Source organism: Rosa chinensis, chromosome 6 (assembly GCF_002994745.2).
Source record: "Rosa chinensis cultivar Old Blush chromosome 6, RchiOBHm-V2, whole genome shotgun sequence".
NCBI classification, from domain to species: domain Eukaryota; kingdom Viridiplantae; phylum Streptophyta; class Magnoliopsida; order Rosales; family Rosaceae; genus Rosa; species Rosa chinensis.
In genome coordinates, this window is record NC_037093.1 from 68,137,106 (window position 1) to 68,160,710 (window position 23,605).

The following is a 23,605-nucleotide window of genomic DNA, read 5'->3' on the forward strand; positions in this document are numbered from 1 at the left end:
GTAAAAAATTTAGTCAATTTCACCATATTTTTGAATCCGATCGAATTGGTCAATCATAGTCATGTTATGTAGAATAGCACATATTCTATATAGAAGTATGAGAACTTCCACATATAACACACACATATATATATATATATATATATATATATATAGAGAGAGAGAGAGAGAGAGAGAGACATATATATATATATATATATATATATAAACACACACACACACATATATATCTATATATATATTATATATATATTTATAAACACACACACATATCTATCTATCTATATTATATATATATATATATATATATATATATATATATATATACGTATAATAGTTTACGGGCTTTTACGGGCCGAGTTTCAACCCCCTAAACTAAGCCCGGCCTTCTACCCACCGAGTCGGGCCTATTACAAGCTCTTTGACCGGCCCTACCGGGCTTTTGGCCCTACGGGCCGGTAGGCCTCCATCGACCCACTTGAGCTGCGGGCTTTTTGATGAGGCCTACATAGCATATGCCTTTGCTTTTTACTGGTGGTTTTTGTGTTGACTCTTTTAAAGTTATATGATCAACTTGATCTCAATTATCTGTTAATATCAATTATAATTGCATTGAAGGCATAAGTTAATCAATCAATAATGGAGTACTTGACAGAAGCTCAAGTCAATCTATATTTCCAAAGACACATGAAAGATTTGCTCGATTGCTATGCGATACATTTCTTTTTGATATCTTTTTATGTATAAAATATTGATCTGAGAAGCTGATTTCAATCTAGGAAGTCCAAAACTCTTCACACCAAACTCTACAATGAACACTTTTGTCTTCTTAATTTCTATGAGTTTAAGCCAATACATTAAATACAAAAACAATCCAAAAGTACCCTGTGTTTAAAAGAAAGAAACAACTTGGTACGATCCCTCAGCTCCTAAACATTTTGGCATCTGATGGCCCTATAGATATCATAGTCTCTAAAGAGCAACCACTATCAATTAAAAGAAAACGGAAAAACCGACCGTTGGATGAGATTATTACAATAAATTATGATTGTGGTAAAAAATTTAACCAATTTCACCATATTTTTGAATCCGATTGGTCAACCATAGTCATGATATGTAGAATATATATATATATGCACATATTCTATATAGAAGTATGAGAACTTCCACACACACACACACACACACACACACACACACACATATATATATACACGGAGCCGTTCCGAAGAAGACGTCCGCACTTTTGCTAAAGTGCGGACGTCGACGCCCAACCCCACTCAGGCAGCGACGGCGCAGCGCCGCTTGGCGGACGGAGGCCAGGGGTTGGACGGACAGGTCTGTAGTCGAGTGGAGTCATTGGCGACGAGGTTGCAGCGTTGCCCAGAACCTTGCAGTTGCAGGTGAGGTCGCTGCCCAAAATCCGCAACCTCGATCAGTGCCCAGAAGCGGTATGGGATGCCTCCAGCTTTAATACGGCCCGATTCACGCCGCCGTCGCGACCTGAACGGGGCTGTTGCGTCGACGTCCGCACTTTAGCGAAGTACGGACGTCTGCTTCAGAACCTTCCTGTATATATATATGTGTATGTGTGTGTGTGTGTGTGTGTGTGTGTGTGTGTGTGTGTGTGTGTGTGTGTGCAAACACACACACACACATATCTAAATATATAAACGCACACACAAAAAAAAAACATATATATATATATATATATTTATAAACACACACACACACACACACACACACACACACATATATATATATAATTGTTTACGAGCTTTTACGGGCTGGGCCTAGAGGGCTTTTGGTGGGCCAGGTAGGGTTTCAAACCCCTAAATCAAGCCTGGCCTTCTACCCACCGAGCCTATTGTAGGCTTTTTGACGGGCAGGGCCGGCGGGCCTCCATGGGCCCACTTAATCCGTGGGCTTTTTGATGAGGCCTACACAGTACGCTATACTCAAAAACCAATATCTGGATCAATGACAAAAATCATTTCCAAATGGTGAACTCCAAAACCCATATTTGGATCAACAAACTCAATCATTTCTCAATGTTTGCCTTAATTAAAATTATTCCACCATTAATTGCATAGTAGTATAGGACCTTGGCTGGAAGTTTGGAACACTTGTTATGTACACATTCATACACTGCTCCAATTTTTTCACTTGGTTGCAATCAAACAATTTTCTATGTACACAACTTTATCAGAATTTAGGGTCTGGAATGGTTACTCATATGGATCCCAGTCTCCGAAGACATTTTATAGTTTAATAATAATGGCAAAGAAGAAACCCTAGTTTGATTTGCCAAGAAGCTGGGCTGGTTATTAAACAAATGTGTGGTTAGACAGAAAAGAAAACTTGATCCAGATGTATATTGGTTAATTGATATTTGAAGTACAATAGTAGATACATCTAACCTCCAGTCAAACCTGAAATACATGAGGAAACAACATTTATGTAATATCAAATATGAACTTTCATATATCCCTGAATTAATATATTCAGAAACTTTCTACTGAGGTTGTGAATTTAGGATTTATGCCTTAACGTAATGGACTTCTGTGAACTTTTCTTATTTGCCTTTTTTACAAGAAATTCTCACTTTATTTATGTCTTAAAGTGATGTAATTGTTTGGTTTTGTTTGGCAATGGGTTTGGTTTAGTTTTCCAGGAGAAGTTTGGGGTTGGGCACTGTTCTATGCAGGAATAGAAGGGCTGGCTTTTGGGTCTGCTTATTATCATTTGAAGCCAGATGATATTAGAGTGACTTGGGATATCTTTCCCCGGTTAGAATTTCAATACAAGTGGCGGCTTTAGTACTACTCAATGGGCGGTGGGTTGATGCCATGTCTGTCTTGATGTCATTCCTCCCTTTTCTACTGGTGCTATGTCTAGGTGTTTACATAGTTGGGTGACCATTCGTGGTGGCGCTTTTCTCCTTCTCTTGTCTCTTTTGGCTGTGGTTTGTACTTGGCAGTTATTGTTTTAAGACCTTGTTAGAATGCTAGTTCTTCCCCCTTTTTTTTCCCTTTCTTTCTTTCTTAGGACAATTTTTGAACAGTTTATGGAATAAATAGATGTAATGTCTATAGTTCCTGCTACAATGTTGGATTCATTCTTGACTGTATATAACGAATGAATTAGACATCCACTTTGGACCGTTTCTAGTTATGATTATGAACTTGGGACATGAAGAAGCTCCAAACTAAACTGAGGACAAGAAGCTACAAACTAAACTACTCAGTCAACCCAGATTTAATCAAATTGTTCCATCAATGCTGGAGTAAAAAAAGTAAATGTCAAAATCTGAACACATTCCACCAAAAATTTTAGCACTGTCAAACATGTACTGTGTTATAATCTTATTACATGAAAGTGCCTGGTACAGTAAGGGAAAGTTAAGCTCTACATTGAAAAGCTTTAGTACAGCATATTAGGTCAGCATTCAGCAATAAGCAACTCTACCCCTTAGGTTTATCTTCAGTGTTTATATTGAGGAAGCCTACACCATGGCCTTTTAGAAATCTATCTCATGCTCCATATTTGGGGGCCTTCCAAAGTTTGAAGGCGACTTCGTGCAGAAATCTATCTGCACCATACTGCATAAAAGAATAACGAAATTTCACATGAAAAGATGGGCCAAGCTTTTGTTATTGAAGTAGAACAAAACTGTCAACTAATTTCATAAAGGCACACATACATCTACATTCTATATTAAGTGAATCTAGATTAGGGGTAATTTTTCATTTTAACATAGAATGTTAGTTTCTAACCACCGTTATCAGCGGATTGATCACTGCACGCACCTAAAAAAAACTACTTTTGAAGGAGATACGTGTCCCTAGTCCCTTGAAGTGATGACTAAATAAACTCAAAAATAACATTGCGCGCTCTCGATACAATTGTAAAGTCACTCGAGTCTTACTTCTAACCACAAAAATAAATCACCTTTAAGTAATTTATTAAAAAAAAAAAAAAACATATCAGTGACATCACACGAATTAACGGGCCACATTTTACATTTTAAAATCCCGTACTCTGTAAGTAACTTTTGAAATTTAGCACACGTTATCAACTCTTTGTGCTAAGCACCAAAGACCAAACCTCCATGAATTTGAGAAGATGCTCTTTCACTTATTTTTCCTTTTTCTTTCGCTAAAATGATAAGGAAGAGATGCTCTTCTCAATTCAAAGCTTTGTCAAAGGGAATGCCATCTGGCACCACGAGCCCATGAGAGTCCATGACAAAAGGGCTCTCTGACCGGAAAAAGGTCACAATTCACATGTAAATATATGAGTAGAGCTTAAAGTAACTCGTCCTTTCTTCAAAAACGAAGTCCCCTCCCACATTCGAATATTAACCGCAACAAGAGCAAAGACCTTCCTTTTCTTTCTAGTTCTACACACACACACACAGTGAGGAAGATGGTGTGGATGGTAACTCAACAGTTTGTGATTAAAGGAAAGAGAAGGCGCATATGGGGAGGAGCTTTTCTCTGTTGGGTGCTGTTAATGTTGGTCACTCCCAAAATTTCTCACTCCCCAAATCACCATCACTATGCTGACATGCGCAATTTCCTTGGTACCCAATAAATTCCCAATCTTTTTTCACTTTGTTACTGTATTTAGACACTTGTTGTTTTAATTTTGCCATCTGGGTTTTTGACAGGAGTGCCCAACACATTGAATGTGATCACCAGTTTCCCATTCTTGGTTGTTGGGGTTCTGGGTTTTGTTCTCTGTGTCCAAGGAGGCTTTTTCAATATCAGGTTCAGTAATCGTGCACTATCTATCACTTTATTCATGTCTTCTAGTGATGTAATTGGTTGGTTTTGTTTGGCAATGGGTTTGGTTTAGTTTGCCAGGTGAAGTTTGGGGTTGGGCACTGTTCTATGCAGGAATAGCAGGGCTGGCTTTTGGGTCTGCTTATTATCATTTGAAGCCTGATGATAGTAGAGTGACTTGGGATACCTTGCCGGTTAGCATTTCAATTTCTTTCTAGTGCTGTCAATTTTTGCCTGTTCATACTACTGTTCCTTTTCCAGAAATGTTCAGAACGTTTTCTTATACTGATTTTTCAAAACTTTTGACTGATAAAAGGAAGAGTGTTCACTCAACCGTGCCGAATTCAATCAACTTATTACTCAAAAGGAAAATATATGTGTGTGCCAATTACGCAATTATTTTCCCACTTTGGATGTATTTTAGAACAACAGGAGCTATGTTAGTATGGTAATCTAATGAAGGAAACTGGGCTCTTAGGCATTTCCCAGTTCCCACCTTTTTTGGTTTCTCTATGTTTAGTTCAACTATTGAAGTAAATTCTGGATTGCAGATGATGATCGCATTCTCCTCGCTTTTCTCTAGTTTTATAGTGGAGAGAGTGGGAGAGAGAATTGGCTTAAGTTGTCTATTTGCACTCCTCGTTATTGCGGTTCTCAGTACTGCTTATGAGAGGTCAGTTTTGTACTTCAAGTTTATATATTCTCCATTGTGTTCTTTGCTGAACTCTTTATATTGAGGTAGGCATGATGTTCTTGCTAACTATGGTTCTCACTAGTTGGTTGCAGAACATGCAATGATATCAGATTGTACATGATGTTCCAATTGATTCCATGTATAGCAATTCCAGGAATGACATTTGTGTTCCCACCCAAATATACTCACTCAAGATATTGGCTTTGGGCAGCAGGTAGGTCATTCTCATCATTTTTCTCCTGAAAGAAAATAGAGTTGTTAACTAGCTGTTATGCAATAGAAAATGAATGGGTTTTTAACCCTTACGCGGACTTGTTTCTTCTGTGAATGTAGCTTTACAATATCCAAGAGTATATACTGGGAATTAGACTGGTTTCTCAATGGATGGTCATGATTCTTGAATGCTAGCTTCACAGTTGATGTGGGTCAAACTCAAATTTTTGGTCATGTCATGCGTGTAAACGAACTTCTACATACTTGTATGTTGTTTATGTGTACTTTCATTCCATAAAACAATTTAATAAATGATGTTACCTGGAGCCCTAAACTTATAATTTGAAGTCACGGATAGATTTTGGGGCTGCAAGCTTGCTTGTCTTTATCATCTATTGGAATAAAATTTCACTAGTGTAGGTGTTTCTTTTTGTTCTATGGTGTTTTTAGTGAATTGCTGTTTTCATTCCTTGAATATGATAATGATTTAAAGGGATCAATACAGCTGTAAAAATTTTGATATCTGATCATCCCTATCCTTTGGGAAACATTGAATAATTTCGAAGTGACTACAGCAATTCTGTACAGGGGCTTACATTCTCTCCAAATTTGAAGCTTTTGCTGACATGAAAATATACCATGCAAATCGGTACACTATCAGTGGGCACTCTTTGGAGCATTTGTGTTTAGTAATCGTCCCTGTTCTGCTCAGTATTATGCTCGTGCACAGAAACAGGAAATGTCAAAGGTACTTTAGTTTCTGCAGTTTTGTAATTCAGTGAATCCTGATCTGTGTGAAAATAATTCTTTTCGACCTGATGGTATGTTTTCAATTGATGTTGTTGGATTTATAGGCTGATACCTTGGAATCATTCTCAAAACTATTTTGTCTTCTTACTTGTTAGTGGGCTTGATGACAGAATAGGGACCTTTAAACAACTTTTGTGAAGTAGGCAAGGCGAAGACGATCACATTTTCTTTGCAGCTCAGCCACGTAGTCGGTGCTTAGAACTTCTCTGTAAATGGGGAGTCATTGGAGTAAAGAGTGATTATGTACTGTTCTCCACTACTAGTCAATCATGTCTCTTGAGCATTTAGATGATTGCTTTATCTGGGTGAGTATGAAGATTGGTCAAGAACGTCCCCACCTGCTCCCTCCCGGTGGCTGCGAAATGGTGAAACTGCATTGACTGCTAGAGCGTAGGAAAGTTAAAAGGTGAAGCAAGAAAATTTGTAACTGCATTCGATTTCAGATTTTGATCATTTTGTAACTGGCTTCCAATCGACAGATTGGATTTTCTGATGATCGAGGTATTGGAGTTTGATCTAATTCTCAAGGAAGGACAAAATTTGTGCTTGAGATATAAGGTCATCACCCTGCTTTACTGTGAATCTTGATCAATCTTATCTGCATCTTTGTGTATCTTTGCGATATCGTGTAGTTTTAACTTTTAACATTCGTGAAAATTCAGGTGTTATTCATGATAAAATCTCTTCTTTTAAACTTCGAGGTAACAGCCCAAACCAAACCCTCATAACATGAGAACCCAAAACAATCTTCAATTGTTCATACAGTTGCTAAACCATTGCGGAGGGGAGAGGACTAGTGTCGACAAAGGAAAACAAAAATTCTCATACTGTTTGGAGCTATTTATCTTATATATATATATGATGTTAATGACATATTCCTAACTCAGAACTTCAAATGCAGCATTGCTAATGCAACCCGGTGAGTCACTGACCACGACTTGGTAACTAATTGCCGTGCAGCCAGCTGCATCAAAACCTATAACTAGCCGTAGCAGGCGGTTCTCTTTCCTTTTCATGGGCCCTCCTTTGCTTCTCTGCTACTCCTTGCTTTAGGTACCCTAATATGTCAATAAGAATCAGAGAACCATTTACGCAAGCACTTGCTCAGCTGGAATACTGGGCATCTTCCTTCATAATCTGAAGTCACTGATAGCTACCGTTCGAGGGTGATGCCAAACCTCTGTATTAATCGGTCGGGAAAATTGAACGCTCTATCTCAAAATGTTTAGTTTGTTGTTCATGAATTGGACTCGAGACTTCCCACTTTTAAAAGAAAAATCTGTCACTAGACCACTAACAAGTCCAATAAACTCTAGGGTGCGGCTATATCCACCCTACTAAATACTTAGGGTGCGGCTATATCCATCATACTATTTTCTTAGTTCACCCTACAAACATTTGAATTATTGAAAGACTATATTATCTAAGTGCAAAATGACTAATAAGTACATTAATTTTCTAAAATCCAAATATGTAAGAAACAAATAAATATATAAGTAATTAATTAAATACAAATACTACTTAACTTCTCATTTGATAACATTAATCTTTATCTTCTCCACTCAAATTTGAATTTACTACTATTTTTTTTGTCTTTTTGTTGCCTCTTCATCGTTAATTCGTTATTCAATTCACAAAACCATTGCATTTAACTTCATCAAAATATTTGGGACATTCTTGGTGAACACCAAAAGTAAAAATTTAAAACACGAAGAAGAAAAAATCAATTTCTTCTTCACTGATCATAGTTGTAAGAGTTTTTCTATTGGAACCTCCAAATTTACTCACTTGACCTCTATGCTTTTTACACCTCTTATCAAATTTTCAAATACTAAGTTTACTCACTAAACCTCACTAAACTTCCTCAAATAACCTCACTCATATAATTTGCAAACAAATTATTATCTTTAAAATAAAAAATGATTTCAATGATTTAATCACTCTACAAATCTTAACTAAATATGCATTTCTTAATCAAACTTGAGTTTCAAAATTAATGTCTAATCAATGAGAAAATACCATGAACTATTATGTTTATATATATATATATATATTTTTCTATTTTAGCTGTGCAAAAAAAAAAAAAAAGAAATAATTTGTTTTTATTCTAAAAAAAAATCATTCTTTTTTTAATGTTTATTTTTTTTTTCTGTATTTTTTTTTTGAAATGGGGATGGTGCGCCTGTTCTATATTTTTTGTACCACATGATTAATTATTTAATTTTTTTTGTGCAAATATAATGGATTGACTTAAATTTAGGTCATAAATCATAAAAGGATTTATTTTGTTTTCCCTCACCAATATGCGTTCAACATATATATCATACATTTTTATGTCACATGATCTTAATCATATTTTTAATTTTTATTAAATATATATGAATGTTTTAATGAGTATGTAGTGAAATTGGAAAATGAAAATAGATAAGGAAAATAATAAGGAATACAATCTAATATTATTGAATTGGAAAGTCTACATAAAATAAATATAATATTTTTTTGGTATAATTATTGTCCTTAATAGTCATTTTATAGTAGGTTATATATGTCATTTAATAATTCATAATAGAGTGAGGTCAAGTAAGCAGATTTAGAGGTCCGAATAGAAACTCTCTAGTTGTAAATTTACTATACTTTTTACATAGATTGAAATAGAGAACATTGAAATTGAAAGAAAAAAAAAATGGGAGTAAATCATATTATGATTTTATTAGGAAACTTTAATAAATTTTAATTGTTTATGAGTATAAATTAAATGAGAGATTTTTGTTAATAGTATTTATTTTTTAATTGGATATGTCATAGAAGGATATTCTTGGAAAGAGAATAGGTTAAATAAGTAAATTTAATAATTAAAATTAAAATGTAGAGTGTAATGAGCAAGTAGGGTGAACAAAGAAAATGGTAGGGTGGCAATAGCCGCACCTAATACTTATCACACCCTACATATTTATTTTTATGATAATAATCCAATTTTACCCTTGAGTATTTGAATTTTGAAAAATGAACGATAATTCAAGATAACAAAAACAAATGAGCCAGCAGCCCTATTCGAGCAACTCACTCTTAGGCTGTCATCCAACAACCCAAACCTGTGATGGTTGCCGGCAACCAACAACGCTGACATCCTCTCTCTCTCTCTCTCTCTCTCTCTCTCTCTAAGAAACATTCAATTAAGGCATTTAGATCCTAATTTCGTGTGTATCTGGGGCAGTTGCTTTAAGATCGTTGCAAGATTAATATGAACATATATTTCTTCTCATGGTTTAACTGTGTCATTGTATGTATTAATGTACTCTCAACAACACAGTTGTTATGTTGTCTTGTTAGATGGGATCATGGAACAAAGGGAGGGTAATAGCTTTTTGTTGCAGAAACAAACACAAAATTCCGAGGAATACAAAAACGCAGAGCTATTTCTATTTTTTTTGGGGGGGAGGGGGGTGTAATAGCTTTTCAGTTAGTATTTTACTTTATTTTTATTTTGTATCTATTTCACTTCATTTTGTTTTATTTTTAATTGAATTCAATGATAAAAATGAAACTTTATAGTATAAAGATTGCAAGTAGGGTGACAATAGCCTCACCCTAAACTCTATTATCTGGTGATATAATATAGATTATGGAATAATTAAAATTTTGTACTATGTATAAACAAACTCTCTATTATGTGCTGATACTCTACTATGTGGAGGATATAATGAGGATTATGGAATAATTAACATTTGTACTATACTACTATATATACAAACTTTTTAAGGCAAGCTTGTGCTCTCACATGACAAACATGTATAGGCATTCCTTCATTCACATGTATATTTTGGTTCTTTTGGACAATTGTGCTACATACTCATATATCTATCTGAATATACTCACGCCACATGTATGCATGTGAAACAAATTCATGCCTACCATTATTTCTCTTTATTTTCTAATATTCAATAAACACCTATCTCCAAAAATCTATGAACTTGCAAAAAATACAATAAATAAACATTAGAAACACCAGATTAACACAGTGAGTCACTATACTATATTTAGCCGAACATTAAAAGAAAAATAGACACTTTCCAATTAACGTAAAGACTAAATTGCATGCATTACAAATACATAAACAAAATAGTAAAACCTCAGGCCTAACATAAGAAATTTTGCCCAAATTTGCTCTCTATGATGACCTAAATGTAGAACTCAGAGCTCAGAAAAAGTGAAAACACCCACATTTAGTTTCTATACGAAGCTAGAGTGCCTAGTACGATAAAGATTGGGACCAATTAGACCATTATTAGGTGAATCATTAAGAAACTTCGCCATCGAATTTGGTGCACTTATTATTACCACTTGAGAGTTTGGTGATGTTAAACAACTAAAAAGGATCTCACTCCAACCTCGAGAGCAGCATTGTTAATTACTCCATAATTGACTTAGTCTTCAAGTTAATGTAAACACTCAATCACTGACCAAGGACTCATTAACAAATTATTACACGATTAAAAGAATATTAATCAACTAATTACCGCCTCAAAGTCATCGTTTAATATACTCTTTGCCTAGAATCCCACAGTCGTCGGTGGGCTTCTCTTTACTTTAATGGTAGTGCTTATCTGTCCCCCAGTAAAAAGTGAATTTTCACCAACCAACATTGGTAAATTCATAAAACGGTCAAGATTAATTTTTTGCATTCAAAATAATATGAAGTATTAAAACTCTGAGTCGAGATTTGCAATCTAACAGCTATGTATTTCGAAATTTCAATACTATAGAGTATAGACAACTCATCATTAAATTTATAATTACGTAATTACCGTATAAGGAAATAACCATTAGTAATTAAAGGCTAGATCGGAAAGTAATTTACTCTAAATAATTAGCTCTCTCCAACCGTAGGATTTTCCAATAACAGATCAAAATAGAAAAGGAAGAGCGGACCCCACACGTTCCGGAAGTAACACTCCACCACGGATGCGGGGCCCAAGCTCGGGACACGTAGCGGAGGTTCGAAGTAGGTAAGATTTGTACAACAAAAAAGTGGTAGGAGCCCCCATTTATTACCGCCTTCATTATCCTGATTTCACCACCGTTGAAACTGGCGAGTAATTTTCGGTGGTGAGCTGGAAATAGCATCCATTAAAATCCCTCACTTGGCCACTCAATCTCTTTTCATTCACTTTCTAGTTCCTTCTTCTCCTCCTTCTCCTCTCTCAGAAATTCACACTGAACCCAATCCCAAATCCAAATCCCATTTTCAATTTGGATTTCAATTTGGTCACTCCAGAATGACGGACAGAGTCTACCCGTCTTCCAAGGTGGCCACAAACGGCGCCGCGAACGGCACCACCGCGACCACCACCGCCGCCAACCCCACAGCCACCAAGCCACAGCCGCTCCGGCAGCCGTACCGACCTCAGCCGCAGTACCGCCACCGCCGAAACCGCCGCAGCAACCGGAGTCTCTGCTGCTGCTTCTGCTTCTGGTCGATACTGATATTCCTGATTGTGGCTCTCCTCGCCGCCATCGCCGGCACGGCCCTCTACGTCCTCTACCGTCCTCACCGCCCCGAGTTCACCGTCACAGCCCTCAAAATCGGGAAGCTCAACCTCACCGACAACCCCGACGGCGCCAGCTCACACCTCGTCACACGCTTCAACGTCACTATCGCTCCCAAAAACCCGAACAACCACCTCAGCTTCGCCTACGACTCCTTCGCGCTCACTCTCTCCGCCGCCAACAACGACGTCGTTCTCGGAAACGGCTCGATCCCGGCGTTCTTCAGCGACACGAAGAACTTCACGTCGTTCCGGTCGATCATCACCACGGCGAGTGACCTCGATTTGGAGTCGGTCAAGTCTCTGAGATCGGATCTGAAGCGGAAGGGCGGGGTTCCGATGAAGTTGCGGATGGACACCAAGGTGAAGGTGACGGTGGGAGGGAAATTGAAGAGCAACAAGGTGGGGATTAGGGTTACGTGTCAGCAAATCAGAGGGGTAGCACCGAAAGGTAAGTCTCCGTCGGTGGCTTCTGTTGCTGACTCCCATTGCAAGGTTGATCTTCGGATCAAGATCTGGAGATGGACCTTTTAATCATTACTTAATTGCTCTTCTCTCTATATCATTAATTCATTGTCTTTTTTTTTTTTTTTTTTTCAACGCACCTTTGAATATTTTTTTTTTTCTGGGTTTTTTTTTCGGGGATATTGTAAACGTTATTATATTCACAGATCAAGAATTGGTCGAGGAAAATTTTAAGAGTTTGATTCGATGATTCATACTAGATATTATTAGGATTAAGCGCCACTTTCATCTTTCTCTGTTTCGAGTTTGTGCTACATTGTGTCCCTCTGTAATTGCCTTCCAAATTTGTCCTAGTATTCAAAAATAATGGCCAGAATCAACAAAATGGCTTATTTTTCTTCTTTCTGATTTGTAAAGGAATATATGAGCTGTCTAATTCTCCTTTTGAGTTTGAGAGTTGTAAAACAGAGGACAGGGATCTTTTAATAAGTTTGGTGCTGTGGTTGTAGAGTTATAGACCTCATTAGGACTACTTGTTGGTCACTGTGATTGCTTGCCCAGAGCTTGAAGCTTCTCTCACTTGATACCTGTGAGTTTGGTGGTCCACTCTAACTCTGGCTGGTACACTAGAAATCTAAATGCACCCACAAACTCTGGCTGGTACTAGAAATCTAAATGCACCTACAAGTTTGGGTGACATGAATGAATTTGAGGCTTCCAGCTTCCCCTGTCGTGTACTTGCCAGTTGCCAATTAATACATGTATATGTTAGTGCTGTATGGTTACTGTTGTAGACTTCTATTGATCCGAAGCGAGGCCTTCAAATATTGAACTGAGATTTATGACACGTTTACTTACTGAAACTTCCGATTGTAATGAAGATTATGTACTATCTATCTATGTTTAAAGTGATGGGATGGAGACCCAACTCTGTCTAAAGACAACGACAAATTCACTTACTTTCCAATCCTCCAATCTTTGTCTTGGTGAACGTCGGGAAACTCATAATATTTATAATGCAAAATCTAAACCGGAATCATAAATACAAATATTTTTTAGATTTGTTTGCGGAGCTAGGGGATGATGATGGTGATAGTGTGATAAATTTGGGTGCACGTGGTTTCTGAGTGTAGTTGGTCTGGTTTAGAGGGGCAGTTGGAATTTAGTCAGAAGCTGTTTCAAGTTTCTTTCCTCCGTGTATGGCTCCTTTCTCTTTCCAGTTTTTGTTTTACAACCGAGAAATGATTTAGACCCAACAAACAGTGTCTTAAGTCCCATCTACTTTTGCAAACACAGTGGGAGTGATTGCTTAATCCTCTGTCTCTGCCCTTTATTCCCTCCTATTTTCCGGTTTTCCTTTCGCCAACTCATAACCGGCCGGTCCGGCCCGCCATAGATTCCGGTGAGGTCTACTTTGCAAGAAAAAAAGGGACTGTTTGGACTTTGGACCTAACAAAAAGTGTCCGCCAGTGGTGAAGTAAGGGGTAACTTGACCGTTCTTGATGTATACACAACATGTGCCCCAGCAAACAGGGACATGTAATTACACTTGTTGTTTTTACTGATAATTACAAGATGAAAAAGGTCAGATTCTTAGATTGTCGGTTGACGACGGGTTGGCCCATGCCAGTAAGATCATGTCAAATTCGGCATTGCGGCCAGATTCAGACCACTATCATTTATAATCGTATCGGGTGTTTGGACTTGGCGGGTCCAAAGTACTTTCTTCATTGCGTTAATTAGTTGTTTGCAAACCATTTGGATGAAATAGAAATCGATGAAATTTAACTGAAATTATAAGATTTTTAAATATTAATTATTTTAATTGACATAATTTTAATTTTTAATTTTTTTAAACAAATGAAGGAATTGATTGGTTGGAGGACAAATATAGTGAATCTCACTCACATCAGATTGAGTTGGGATGGGGATATTAAAAAAATATAATTTCGAATTATCTTATTTTCTATTTTTTTATTTCTTTATTAGTTTTCAACACAATATTTTTTTCCGTTTTAGTCTTTTGATCTGTATTAATCTTTCATAATTTATTCCAGTTTTTATATAAAAATAGCCAAACAATGACAATCGTCACTAATGAAATTCTAATTAATGGAGTTATAGCTTTTGTTATTTCAAAATTTATAAATATTTAATAATTATCTCATCCAGATGCACAATAACTATCGCCAAATTATGACATTATGGACATTCCTTAATTGAGAATCAAGATACACAAGCATTCCTTTAGCAACAAAATTGATAATGAGAAAGACACAAATCCAATCACCATACTCTAAGTAAGCACTTGCCATCTAAAAAAGAAAATACTTGAGCATAAAAACAATTTGCTTTACATAGTGTAGTGATACATCATTTGGAATGAAAAATGAACTCATTAGAGTTTTTGGTGGGATGATGCATAAAGTATCATTTTGCTAAAACAAAATTGTTGTGCTTCTAAGTATTTGTTTTCATTGTAAAGTAAATTATGTCGTTGACTCGATCACCTGAAGAGTTCGCTCTGATAAGACATTTTCTAATTTTTTCATGATTGCAAAAAGAAAAAATTATTTTAAACCAATTAAGTGGAAACAACCATAACTAATTTGTCTCTTTCAATACTCACTGACAAGTCCCTTTTTCGTCCCGAAAACAAAACGTGTGTTTGTTTTGAATTGCGGCAATTGCCTACCCCCGTCCTCATCAAAATTTACCCTTTTATAATTTACGCTCAGTTACTCAATCCTCATGCTGTTTATGAAGCCCACGATGACAATTGACTCCAACAAATTACCGTTAAACCAAGTGTGAAACCGCCCCCCATCTCTGTTTGTTTCCGCAACGGCTAGTTTCTACTGCCGGTAAAATCTAACAATATTTCACCCACTTCTTCCCTTGTTCCACAGCTTTGCTGGACCAGAATCCCCCCCAGACAGAAAAGCCATGCTGCGAAACCAGAATCTCCTCTCTACCTTCTTCTTCACACTCTTCTTCTCTCTTTCTCTCTCCAACCCAAGCCCAGAAGATAAAGCCGCCTTGCTCGCATTCAAAGCCTCCTCTGACCGCTCCAACTCCCTCGCCTCCTGGGCCGAATCCACCGAACCCTGCGCCGGGTCATGGCTCGGCGTCACGTGCAACCCGAAAACCCGTCGGGTCACCAAGCTCGTGCTCGAGAATCTCAACCTCACCGGTTCGATTCAGCTGCTCACCGGACTCGACCGCCTCACCGTCCTCAGCCTCAACCAAAACCTCCTCTCCTCCTCCCTCAACCTCTCCTCCTGGCCCCACCTCAACCACCTCTACCTCTCTCACAATAACTTCACCGGAACCATTCCCGCCGGAATTTCCCGCCTCCGCCACCTCCGCCGACTCGACCTCTCCCACAACCAACTCTCCGGCGAAATACCTGTCGCCGAGCTGACTCGGTTGTCTAAGCTGTTAACTCTGAGGCTCGAGTCCAACTCGCTCACCGGCTTCGGCGGCTCGCCTCCCGACGCGTCCTCTGCTCCGTTCACGGATTTCAATGTGTCCAACAACGAACTCGCCGGGAAGATTCCTCTGTTTCTGGAGAAGTTCGGTGCGGCGTCGTTTTTGGGAAACGTGCAGCTCTGCGGGAAGCCGCTGCCGCACGATTGCCCCGATCCGACGGCCGTTAAGCCGCCGTCCCTACCACCGGCCGAACCGGAAGCCAAACCGCACTCGAAACACGCTGCTCTGATCGGCGTCAGCCTCATGCTTGGGTTTCTGGTGATCGCCGGCGCCGTCACGCGGTGGCGGCAGAGGAAGAGGAGCGATGTTGTTGTCGTCGGCGGCGGGAACCCCAAGGTGGCCAACGGATACAGTTACGTGAAAAGGCACTACGGGTCCTGGGAATTAAAGAGCGGCGGGTCCCACAGAAACGGTTATGGGCCGCGTGGGCCTAACGGGTCCGTAAGTGGCGGGCCCAAGGAAAGCGAGGAGATGGTGGTGCTCGAGGGATGCCACCCTGGTGTTGGGAAGGTGGGCGATCTGCTGAGGGCGTCGGCAGAGCTGCTCGGGAAGGGAAGCGCGGGGGCCACTTACAAGATCATGATGAACGGCTGCAATGACATGGTGGCGGTGAAGAGGATGAGGGAGAGGAGAATTCACGGCAAGGAAATCGAAGCGTGGTTGAGAATTGTCGGCGAATTGAAACACTCGAACATTGTGAGCCTGAGAGCCTACCACAACTCCAACTACGAGCTTCTTTTGGTGTATGATTTTCTGCCTAACGGAAGCCTACATTCTCTTTTGCACGGGTTTAGAGGACCGGGGAGGACACCGTTGGACTGGAGTACAAGACTGAAACTAGCTTGGGGCTGTGCACAAGGACTTGCTTTCATCCATGGCTGTGGCAAAGGCAAGCTCTATCACGGACGCGTTAACTCGTCCAACATTTTAATCGATCACATGGGGAATGCTTGTGTTGCTGACATTGGCCTCCAACAACTCTTGGTTGCTCAAAGTTCGTCCTACAATGCCTACAAAGCCCCGGAGTTGATCATGTCGAGTAGTTTTAGTCCCAACAAGTACACTCGCAAGTGCGATGTGTATAGCTTTGGGATGGTTTTGATGGAGATTTTGACGGGGAGGATGGCGGGCGAGGAAGGAGAAATGAGCTTGGTGGAGTGGGTTAACAGGGCGGTGAAGAAAGAGCTTGGTACATGGGAACTTTTTGATTTCGTGCTGTTGAGTGACAAGGAGATGGAGGAGGAAATGTGGGCGCTTTTGCAGGTGGCATTGCTTTGCACAGCCGCGCAGCCTAAAGATCGTCCAACGATGAACATGGTGCACAATATGATCGAGGACATTAGGAACAAGGGTGTTAGAGAAGATGGGACCAAGTCTATTCTAGATGACATTTCGTTTGATACTTCTTCTCCTTCACAAAGCACTCCCTGATGACAGTGGCAGATGGCAGCAAACTTCATTTTGCTTAATGTTTTGAGCTAGCTCTTGCAGCATCTATGGATTGCGGGAAGCATCAATAAAGAGACTCGATTTCTTTCAATTTCTTAATGTATTGCTACCATTTGATATAGTATGCCTAATGATTCTTGTGCTTGTTAAAATCAACTGTGGGTGTGGGGGAGACCGATTGCAATGGAACATAGCAGGCTCTCATTTTGCTGACTTGCCTTAGCCTACAAGTATTCGTCACTGCAAGATGAATGACATGGATTTTTTCTTCAAAAGAGTAATAAACTCGCAAATCTATGTTCATTTTATACATAAATTTTATCTCCGTTGTCCACGAATTTAATTTTATTGTCAAATATTCGCCGAATTTAGAGTTCATGAGTAAATTCCCCTCATTTCTTTTTTTTTTCTTTCTGCTTGTAAGATTTCCATTGCTTGTGTGTATTTTGTTTCAGAAGCCCGTGTTCATCTTTTTCTTTATTCAAAGAAATTAAGAAACTAATGTCACACAAGCTTGAAAAGCTTATAATACGTTTGGCTATTTACCAGATTACCCACTTTATAATCCAAACAACAAAAACCCAAATCCAATTTCGCTCAAAAATTCGAACCCCGCAGAGGCGCAGACTATAAATATGATCACAGATGCTCTCCAACTCCTCCTCCTCTCTCTCTCTCTCTCTCTCTCTCTCCCCAATCACAAATCACCATATCTACTTCTCGCCTGAGATTCTTACTCTCTCATCTTCCTCAAAATTTCATTTCGGATATGAATAACCCCCAGACTTGTTCCTCTTGCAGACACAACAGAATCAAATGCGACCCAGATTGTTGGCTGGCCCCGTACTTCCCTGCCCATATGCACCAGAAATACAAGAAAGCCCAGCAGGTGTTCGGCAAAATTTACATGACCAAGTTGCTCAAGAGCCTCCACAAGACCCCTAACAAAAGAAGCACTGCCATGAAGAACATCAGAGCCGAAGCCGATATCCGCAGCGCCGACCCGGTCGGCGGTTGTTATGGTGTTGTGAAGGAGCAATGTGCTGTTATAAGGAGACTGGAGAGGGAGATTGCAGGGCAAGAGGAGGAGCTCCGCCGCTTGCGCAGTCAACTTGGTGGTGGAGGAGGAGGAGGGTCTGTTAATGTGGCTATGGCACAACCACCTTTGGCCACCGCCATGTATCAAGAACAGAGCTACAACACTTTTCAGCAGAATCTTGAAGAACAGAATTACAATGCAAGTCAAGGATATGATCAAGAACAGGGCAACTTTGCTCAAGGATTTCCGCATGTTCATCCAGAAGAGGGCAACATTGTTCAAGGATATCGAATTCGACAAGAACAGACTGACATTGATGCTCAGAGTCAAGGATATGTTCAGGCACCCACTCATCTTCCAGAGACTAATCAAGAACAGGGCGACATTTTTTTATTTCAGGTAGTTTGTTCATGTGACGATGGTAATTTCTCCCTAGTTTTGTACCCTTATGGCCTCTTTCAATGTTAGTCCTAATTTGTGTGGTTTCCTGTTTGACATTTCAGGGATGAAGTTGTTGTGCCAGAACATGATGGTCTCAACCCTCGACCCTCAACCCAATTCAGGTGAGCACAAGTGCAGTGACATAATAGGCTGGTGGTTTGTTTGAATGTCATATAACCTAGCTTTCTGCGCATCAAATAGAGTACAAGACAAAAAGAATCAAGTCTAGATGGTGCAGGCAACTTCTTAGATTCATAGTTGAGTTGTAAAGAACCAATATCAAGCTTGTGACTGTCCTTCCTGATTCCAGTTATGTAGTATAGGTGAGTGGAAGAACCAATATCAAGGTTGTGACTATCCTTCCTGATACCAGTTATGTAGTATAAGTGAGTGGTAAAGATATGCATTCTTTCTCAAAAAGCAATGTAGAAACTGTGTGATCTCTAGAGAATATATCCTTTCAATTTCTGCAGTGGATTACTTTCATTTGATATAGTATGTGTTTGCCTATTGATTGTTATGCTAGTTAATTTGGGGCCAGGGCATGTTGGAGTTGGTGTTCTCCTATTAGAACCAGGAGAAGGGTCTATTTCTCATGTCAATGTCTAATTGTCTAGTATGGAAAAGAGAAGGGTCTATTTCTCATCTTTCTCATGACAATGTCTAGTGTGGAAAAGACTTCCTGAATAAATCAAGTTTAGTAGGGTAGACCAAATACAATGAACATAGCAGGCTCCAACTTGTGAAGTTGTCTCACTGGTATTCATCTGCATAACCTTTACTGTTGGCCTGCAAACAACATAATTGGTTAACATGAATGGCATGGATTTTAATGAGTCTTAAATACAATGATATATTTCCAATCTTTTCAGATTCAAAACATGAATGCCATAACTCCTTTATGGATATGTGTTGATTATATTCCTGGATATTCTCCTGAATTTTTCGGTCTTGCACATCATAAATAGCCTCTGATGTAGAGACAGAGTTGGCATTTACACCTATTGGGTAATACCTACCCAATAATAGTTTGTGGATAATACCCATCAAATAATTCATGGATATTGGGTATTTAGCCAACCCATTTCTAAACGGGTAAACCCATACCCACCCATTTACCCGTTTTCAATACGGGCAGTTTTTTTTTAAAAAATAAATAAATTTAAGGCCTTTAGCCTACTAAATAAATTTTTTTATTCTTTTTATTTTCATCATTGTTTTGGTCGATTGAGTATTTCAAATACTTGAGACAGTGTTTAAGAAAAAAATTGTTGGTTTAGTCATGAGGAAGCAATAAGCTTAAAACAAATATTTATTTCTGTAGACAATTTTCACAACTTGGCGATTAAATGTAAAATAATAAAATTCGGTTCGTAAATTAACCATGTGAGATTTACTCATCTTTAAATCCCACTGCGTCTTTTCTAACAGCCAAAATCACAAATGATCGTTCAATGCAATTCCTTCAAGCACCTAATCACATACAGTCTCAACTAAGCATACAAATCACAATTATATGATGATCCAACTGTCGGATCCTCACAGATCACCTTTTGAATCTTATTTTCACAATTATACGATGATCCAACGGTCGGATCATCACGGATCGCCCTTAGGATCATCCTCTCAAAATTATACTAAGATCCAACGGTTGGATAGTCTTGGATCACCCTTAGAATCATCCTCTCGAAATTATACAAAGATCCAACGGTTGGATTGTCACAAATGGCCTGTAAAATCATCCTCACAAAATTATATGACGATCCAACTGTCGGATCATCGCAGATCGCCCTTAAGATCATCCTCTCATAATTATACTAAGATCCAACGGTTGGATAGTCCCCGATCGCCCATAGGATCCTCCTCGCAAAATAATACGATGATCTAACGGTCGGATAGTCCCGGATAGCCCTTAGAATCATCCTCTCAAAATTATACGAACATCCAACGGTTGGATCGTCTCTGATCGTCTGTAAAATTATACGACGATCTAACGGTCGGATCCTCATGGATCGCATTTTGAATTGTCTTTTCACAATTATACGATAATCCAATGGTCGGATCGTCATCCGAGACCACACAAAGTCATGGGAACACTTCTACGATCAATTTATCAAATCTACAAGTCGATCGGATGGCCTGATCCTCACGAATCAAAACTCATTTACGCCAATATATCGAAACTACATTTCATAACAATTGAAACTACATATCGAAATCCACCACATTCTCAACCCTAGATGCCGGAGTAGCCAATCTCCAGCGAGATTGCTAGGTTGAAAGGAGAGAGATGAGAGAAGAATCGGAGAGAGAAGTGAATAGGGTTTGGGTATTGGGTAAATTTTATGTACCCGTGGGATACCCATACCCACCCGTTTCTATAATGGGTATTTTATAAAATACCCATACCCACCCAAACTTCATAAATGGGTACCCATACCCATACGGAATAAATACCCACGGGTACCCATACCCATGGGTTAAAATGCCGTCCCTATGTAGAGTCTTTCCCATCACTTGATGGCTGAGTTCCTGAGTATTTTCATAATGCATATTTTGAATGCTTAGAGCCATTTGAAAGACTTCTACATAAACAGTAGCATTTTCTCTCCGACTTTTGATTACTGTTTGTTCTATCTATATGTTGCTTTGTTCTTATGATTGGCTTTGTTCCCGAGAAAGCATGTCAAGTTACCATGAGGAAGCTTGACATGAAAAGGGAATACTTAATCGGTTCAACGATATACCAGATTACTGAACAATAACAAAACTCTGCATCTGGGTTATGACCTCTTCATCTGTCATCAATCATATATGATGGAGAAGATGATTTCAAGTTTACAACAGCTTTTGCTCTCATTTAGTGAAAGCACCAGGCCATATGAAGCAACCGGAATTAAAAGGCTGGAGAAAGAGATCGCCATACTTGGTGAATGAAGTACACAAATCGTCTCATACCAATTTTATACCAGAGAGTAACCCTATCAATTTTTTCCAGTTTATATATTTTTTTCTCCTCAAATAATGTACCAATTGAATTCATACTGAAAATAAATGTGTTGTAAACTCTCACAAATCAGTAGTGACAAGGTTCTGCTAAGATCACATTGAGCCTTTCTACGATTCCACCGTTTGTACTTTATTTTTATTTTTTTTAACAAAAAGAAATTTCATTCTAACTAATTGTAATTACAAATCAATCACAATTATAACACCGTCTAAGAGATTGTAACCAATAATAACATTAATAAATTAAGACTCACTTGGCCTTCATTTGAGTTGTAGTTTTAATTTCTTTCTTTTAATCTGTTAGACTGAAGGTTAGTACCTCAGTTTGGCTAGAGGCATAGGCATTGTCCTCCCTTCTTCTGTTTGTAATATTTATCCAGCTCTTTTAATAAATCGGGTTGGGAGAGTCTGCTCTCTCCAAACATATTTAACCCCAAAAAAAAAAAAATATCACTGTATTTTTTGATCTATAAATGAATTTAGAATATATAATCACTAAATTCCATTTCGAAATTTAGAACCAGTCGACCACGTAGACTATAAATACCACTACTCTCTTCTTCTTCTCTCCAAAGTCCAAATTATATTTGATTCTCGACTGAGCTCAGATTCTCTTTCCCACCTTCCTGAAAATTTCATATCAAGTATGAACAAGTACCAAAGTTGTGCCTCTTGCAGACACAACCGCTCAAAATGTGTACGGGATTGTCCACTGGCCCCGTACTTCCCTTCCCACATGCACCAAAAATTCAAGAATGCCCGCAAGGTGTTCGGCGAAAGTCACCTGAAGCAGTTGCTCCGGAGCCTACCCCCTCACAAAAGAAGCACTGCCATGAAGCACATTATAGCGGAAGCTGACATCCGAGTCGCCGACCCGGTTGGTGGAAGTTATGGACTTGTAAGGAACTTGGAGCTGAAGATTGCGGAGGAAGAGGAGGAGCTCCGCCGCTTGCGCAATGTACTTAGTGTGTTTCGTGGCAGAGGTAGTGGTAGTGTTGTGGCACAGCCTTTGGTTCAGAAACAGGGATACATTGTTCAAGAACATGATAACATCAATTATCAGGGATATCATATTCCAGTTCTCCCTATTGTTCCTGGTGGATTTCTTCATGCACTCCTTCATCAAGAACAGCGCAACAACATGTTTGATTTAAGGTTTGTCCAAGTAACGATGGTAATAAATCCTTGATTTAGTAGCATCTGATTCAGTGTTAATCGTATCTTCGACATTTCAGGGATGAAGTTGTGCCGGAACATGATGTCAACCCAAATCAGGGTGAGGAGGAGTGAGAGCAGTGACATAAGGGGAAGGCGATCACAGGTCATATCACTTGCAAATGGTGAAACATAGATAGACCAGCCGCGTTTAGTTTTGATCTCATGTAACCTTGCTTTCTGCACATCAAATAAGAGCACAGGATAAAAAGAAACAAGTATGCAACTCTCCTGCAACTTCTTGTTGGACACATAGTTGAGTTGTAAAGAACTAATATCAAGCATTCAAGCTTGAACCTTCCTTTCTAATTCAAACTATGTAGTTAAAGAGTGGTTAAGACATGCATTCATTCTTATCAAGCAATATAGAATACTGAATGATCTATAGTTTCGCAGACATTATGAAACTTTTGCTTCATATGGTTAAGGAAGTTCAGGGCCTGCT

General features: G+C 38.9%; 5 protein-coding genes across 7 annotated transcripts; all 5 read left to right on the forward strand.

Moving 5' to 3' along the window:
• Positions 1–4,196: 4,196 nt before the first annotated feature.
• LOC112168830 lies at positions 4,197–7,201 on the forward strand. Of its 2 annotated transcripts, none has more exons than XM_024305755.2 (7): positions 4,197–4,585; positions 4,673–4,772; positions 4,861–4,981; positions 5,339–5,460; positions 5,574–5,695; positions 6,283–6,442; positions 6,600–7,201. In XM_024305755.2, the coding sequence occupies exons 1-7, from the start codon at positions 4,429–4,431 to the stop codon at positions 6,640–6,642; spliced, it is 825 nt and encodes a 274-aa protein (XP_024161523.1). In that variant the 5' UTR covers positions 4,197–4,428; the 3' UTR covers positions 6,643–7,201. The 2 variants fall into 2 exon arrangements, with proteins under 2 accessions (XP_024161523.1, XP_024161524.1); XM_024305756.2 differs by having other exon boundaries at positions 4,203–4,585; positions 6,615–7,201.
• Positions 7,202–11,780: 4,579 nt separating this feature from the next.
• LOC112171827 (NDR1/HIN1-like protein 13) lies at positions 11,781–12,584 on the forward strand. The gene has a single exon (XM_024308946.1). It carries the CDS (start codon positions 11,781–11,783, stop codon positions 12,582–12,584), a length of 804 nt encoding a protein of 267 aa, XP_024164714.1.
• A 2,655-nt stretch (positions 12,585–15,239) lies between these two features.
• Positions 15,240–17,671, forward strand: LOC112172941 (probable leucine-rich repeat receptor-like protein kinase At1g68400). The gene has a single exon (XM_024310454.2). It carries the CDS (start codon positions 15,462–15,464, stop codon positions 17,436–17,438), a length of 1,977 nt encoding a protein of 658 aa, XP_024166222.1. The 5' UTR covers positions 15,240–15,461; the 3' UTR covers positions 17,439–17,671.
• A 186-nt stretch (positions 17,672–17,857) lies between these two features.
• On the forward strand, positions 17,858–19,408 carry LOC112172942 (protein LATERAL ORGAN BOUNDARIES). 2 transcript variants are annotated; one of them, XM_040508812.1, is made up of 2 exons: positions 17,858–18,886; positions 18,992–19,408. In XM_040508812.1, the coding sequence occupies exons 1-2, from the start codon at positions 18,226–18,228 to the stop codon at positions 19,060–19,062; spliced, it is 732 nt and encodes a 243-aa protein (XP_040364746.1). In that variant the 5' UTR covers positions 17,858–18,225; the 3' UTR covers positions 19,063–19,408. The 2 variants fall into 2 exon arrangements, with proteins under 2 accessions (XP_040364746.1, XP_024166223.2); XM_024310455.2 differs by having other exon boundaries at positions 17,863–18,894; positions 18,999–19,408.
• A 2,944-nt stretch (positions 19,409–22,352) lies between these two features.
• LOC112173699 (LOB domain-containing protein 22) lies at positions 22,353–23,601 on the forward strand. The gene is made up of 2 exons (XM_024311378.2): positions 22,353–23,100; positions 23,181–23,601. Exons 1-2 carry the CDS (start codon positions 22,592–22,594, stop codon positions 23,233–23,235), a joined length of 564 nt encoding a protein of 187 aa, XP_024167146.1. The 5' UTR covers positions 22,353–22,591; the 3' UTR covers positions 23,236–23,601.
• Positions 23,602–23,605: the final 4 nt, after the last annotated feature.

Excerpts from the sequence above, each read along its gene's own strand:
- LOC112168830 (XM_024305755.2), top strand. The coding sequence starts at position 4,429 with ATGGTGTGGATGGTAACTCAACAGTTTGTGATTAAAGGAAAGAGAAGG. Across the intron at positions 4,586-4,672 it reads TGACATGCGCAATTTCCTTG|GAGTGCCCAACACATTGAAT; the intron begins GTACCCAATAAA and ends GGTTTTTGACAG. Across the intron at positions 4,982-5,338 it reads TGACTTGGGATACCTTGCCG|ATGATGATCGCATTCTCCTC; the intron begins GTTAGCATTTCA and ends TCTGGATTGCAG.
- LOC112171827 (XM_024308946.1), top strand. The coding sequence starts at position 11,781 with ATGACGGACAGAGTCTACCCGTCTTCCAAGGTGGCCACAAACGGCGCC.
- LOC112172941 (XM_024310454.2), top strand. The coding sequence starts at position 15,462 with ATGCTGCGAAACCAGAATCTCCTCTCTACCTTCTTCTTCACACTCTTC.
- LOC112172942 (XM_040508812.1), top strand. The coding sequence starts at position 18,226 with ATGAATAACCCCCAGACTTGTTCCTCTTGCAGACACAACAGAATCAAA. Across the intron at positions 18,887-18,991 it reads AGAACAGGGCGACATTTTTT|ATTTCAGGGATGAAGTTGTT; the intron begins TATTTCAGGTAG and ends TTCCTGTTTGAC.
- LOC112173699 (XM_024311378.2), top strand. The coding sequence starts at position 22,592 with ATGAACAAGTACCAAAGTTGTGCCTCTTGCAGACACAACCGCTCAAAA. Across the intron at positions 23,101-23,180 it reads AACAACATGTTTGATTTAAG|GGATGAAGTTGTGCCGGAAC; the intron begins GTTTGTCCAAGT and ends TCGACATTTCAG.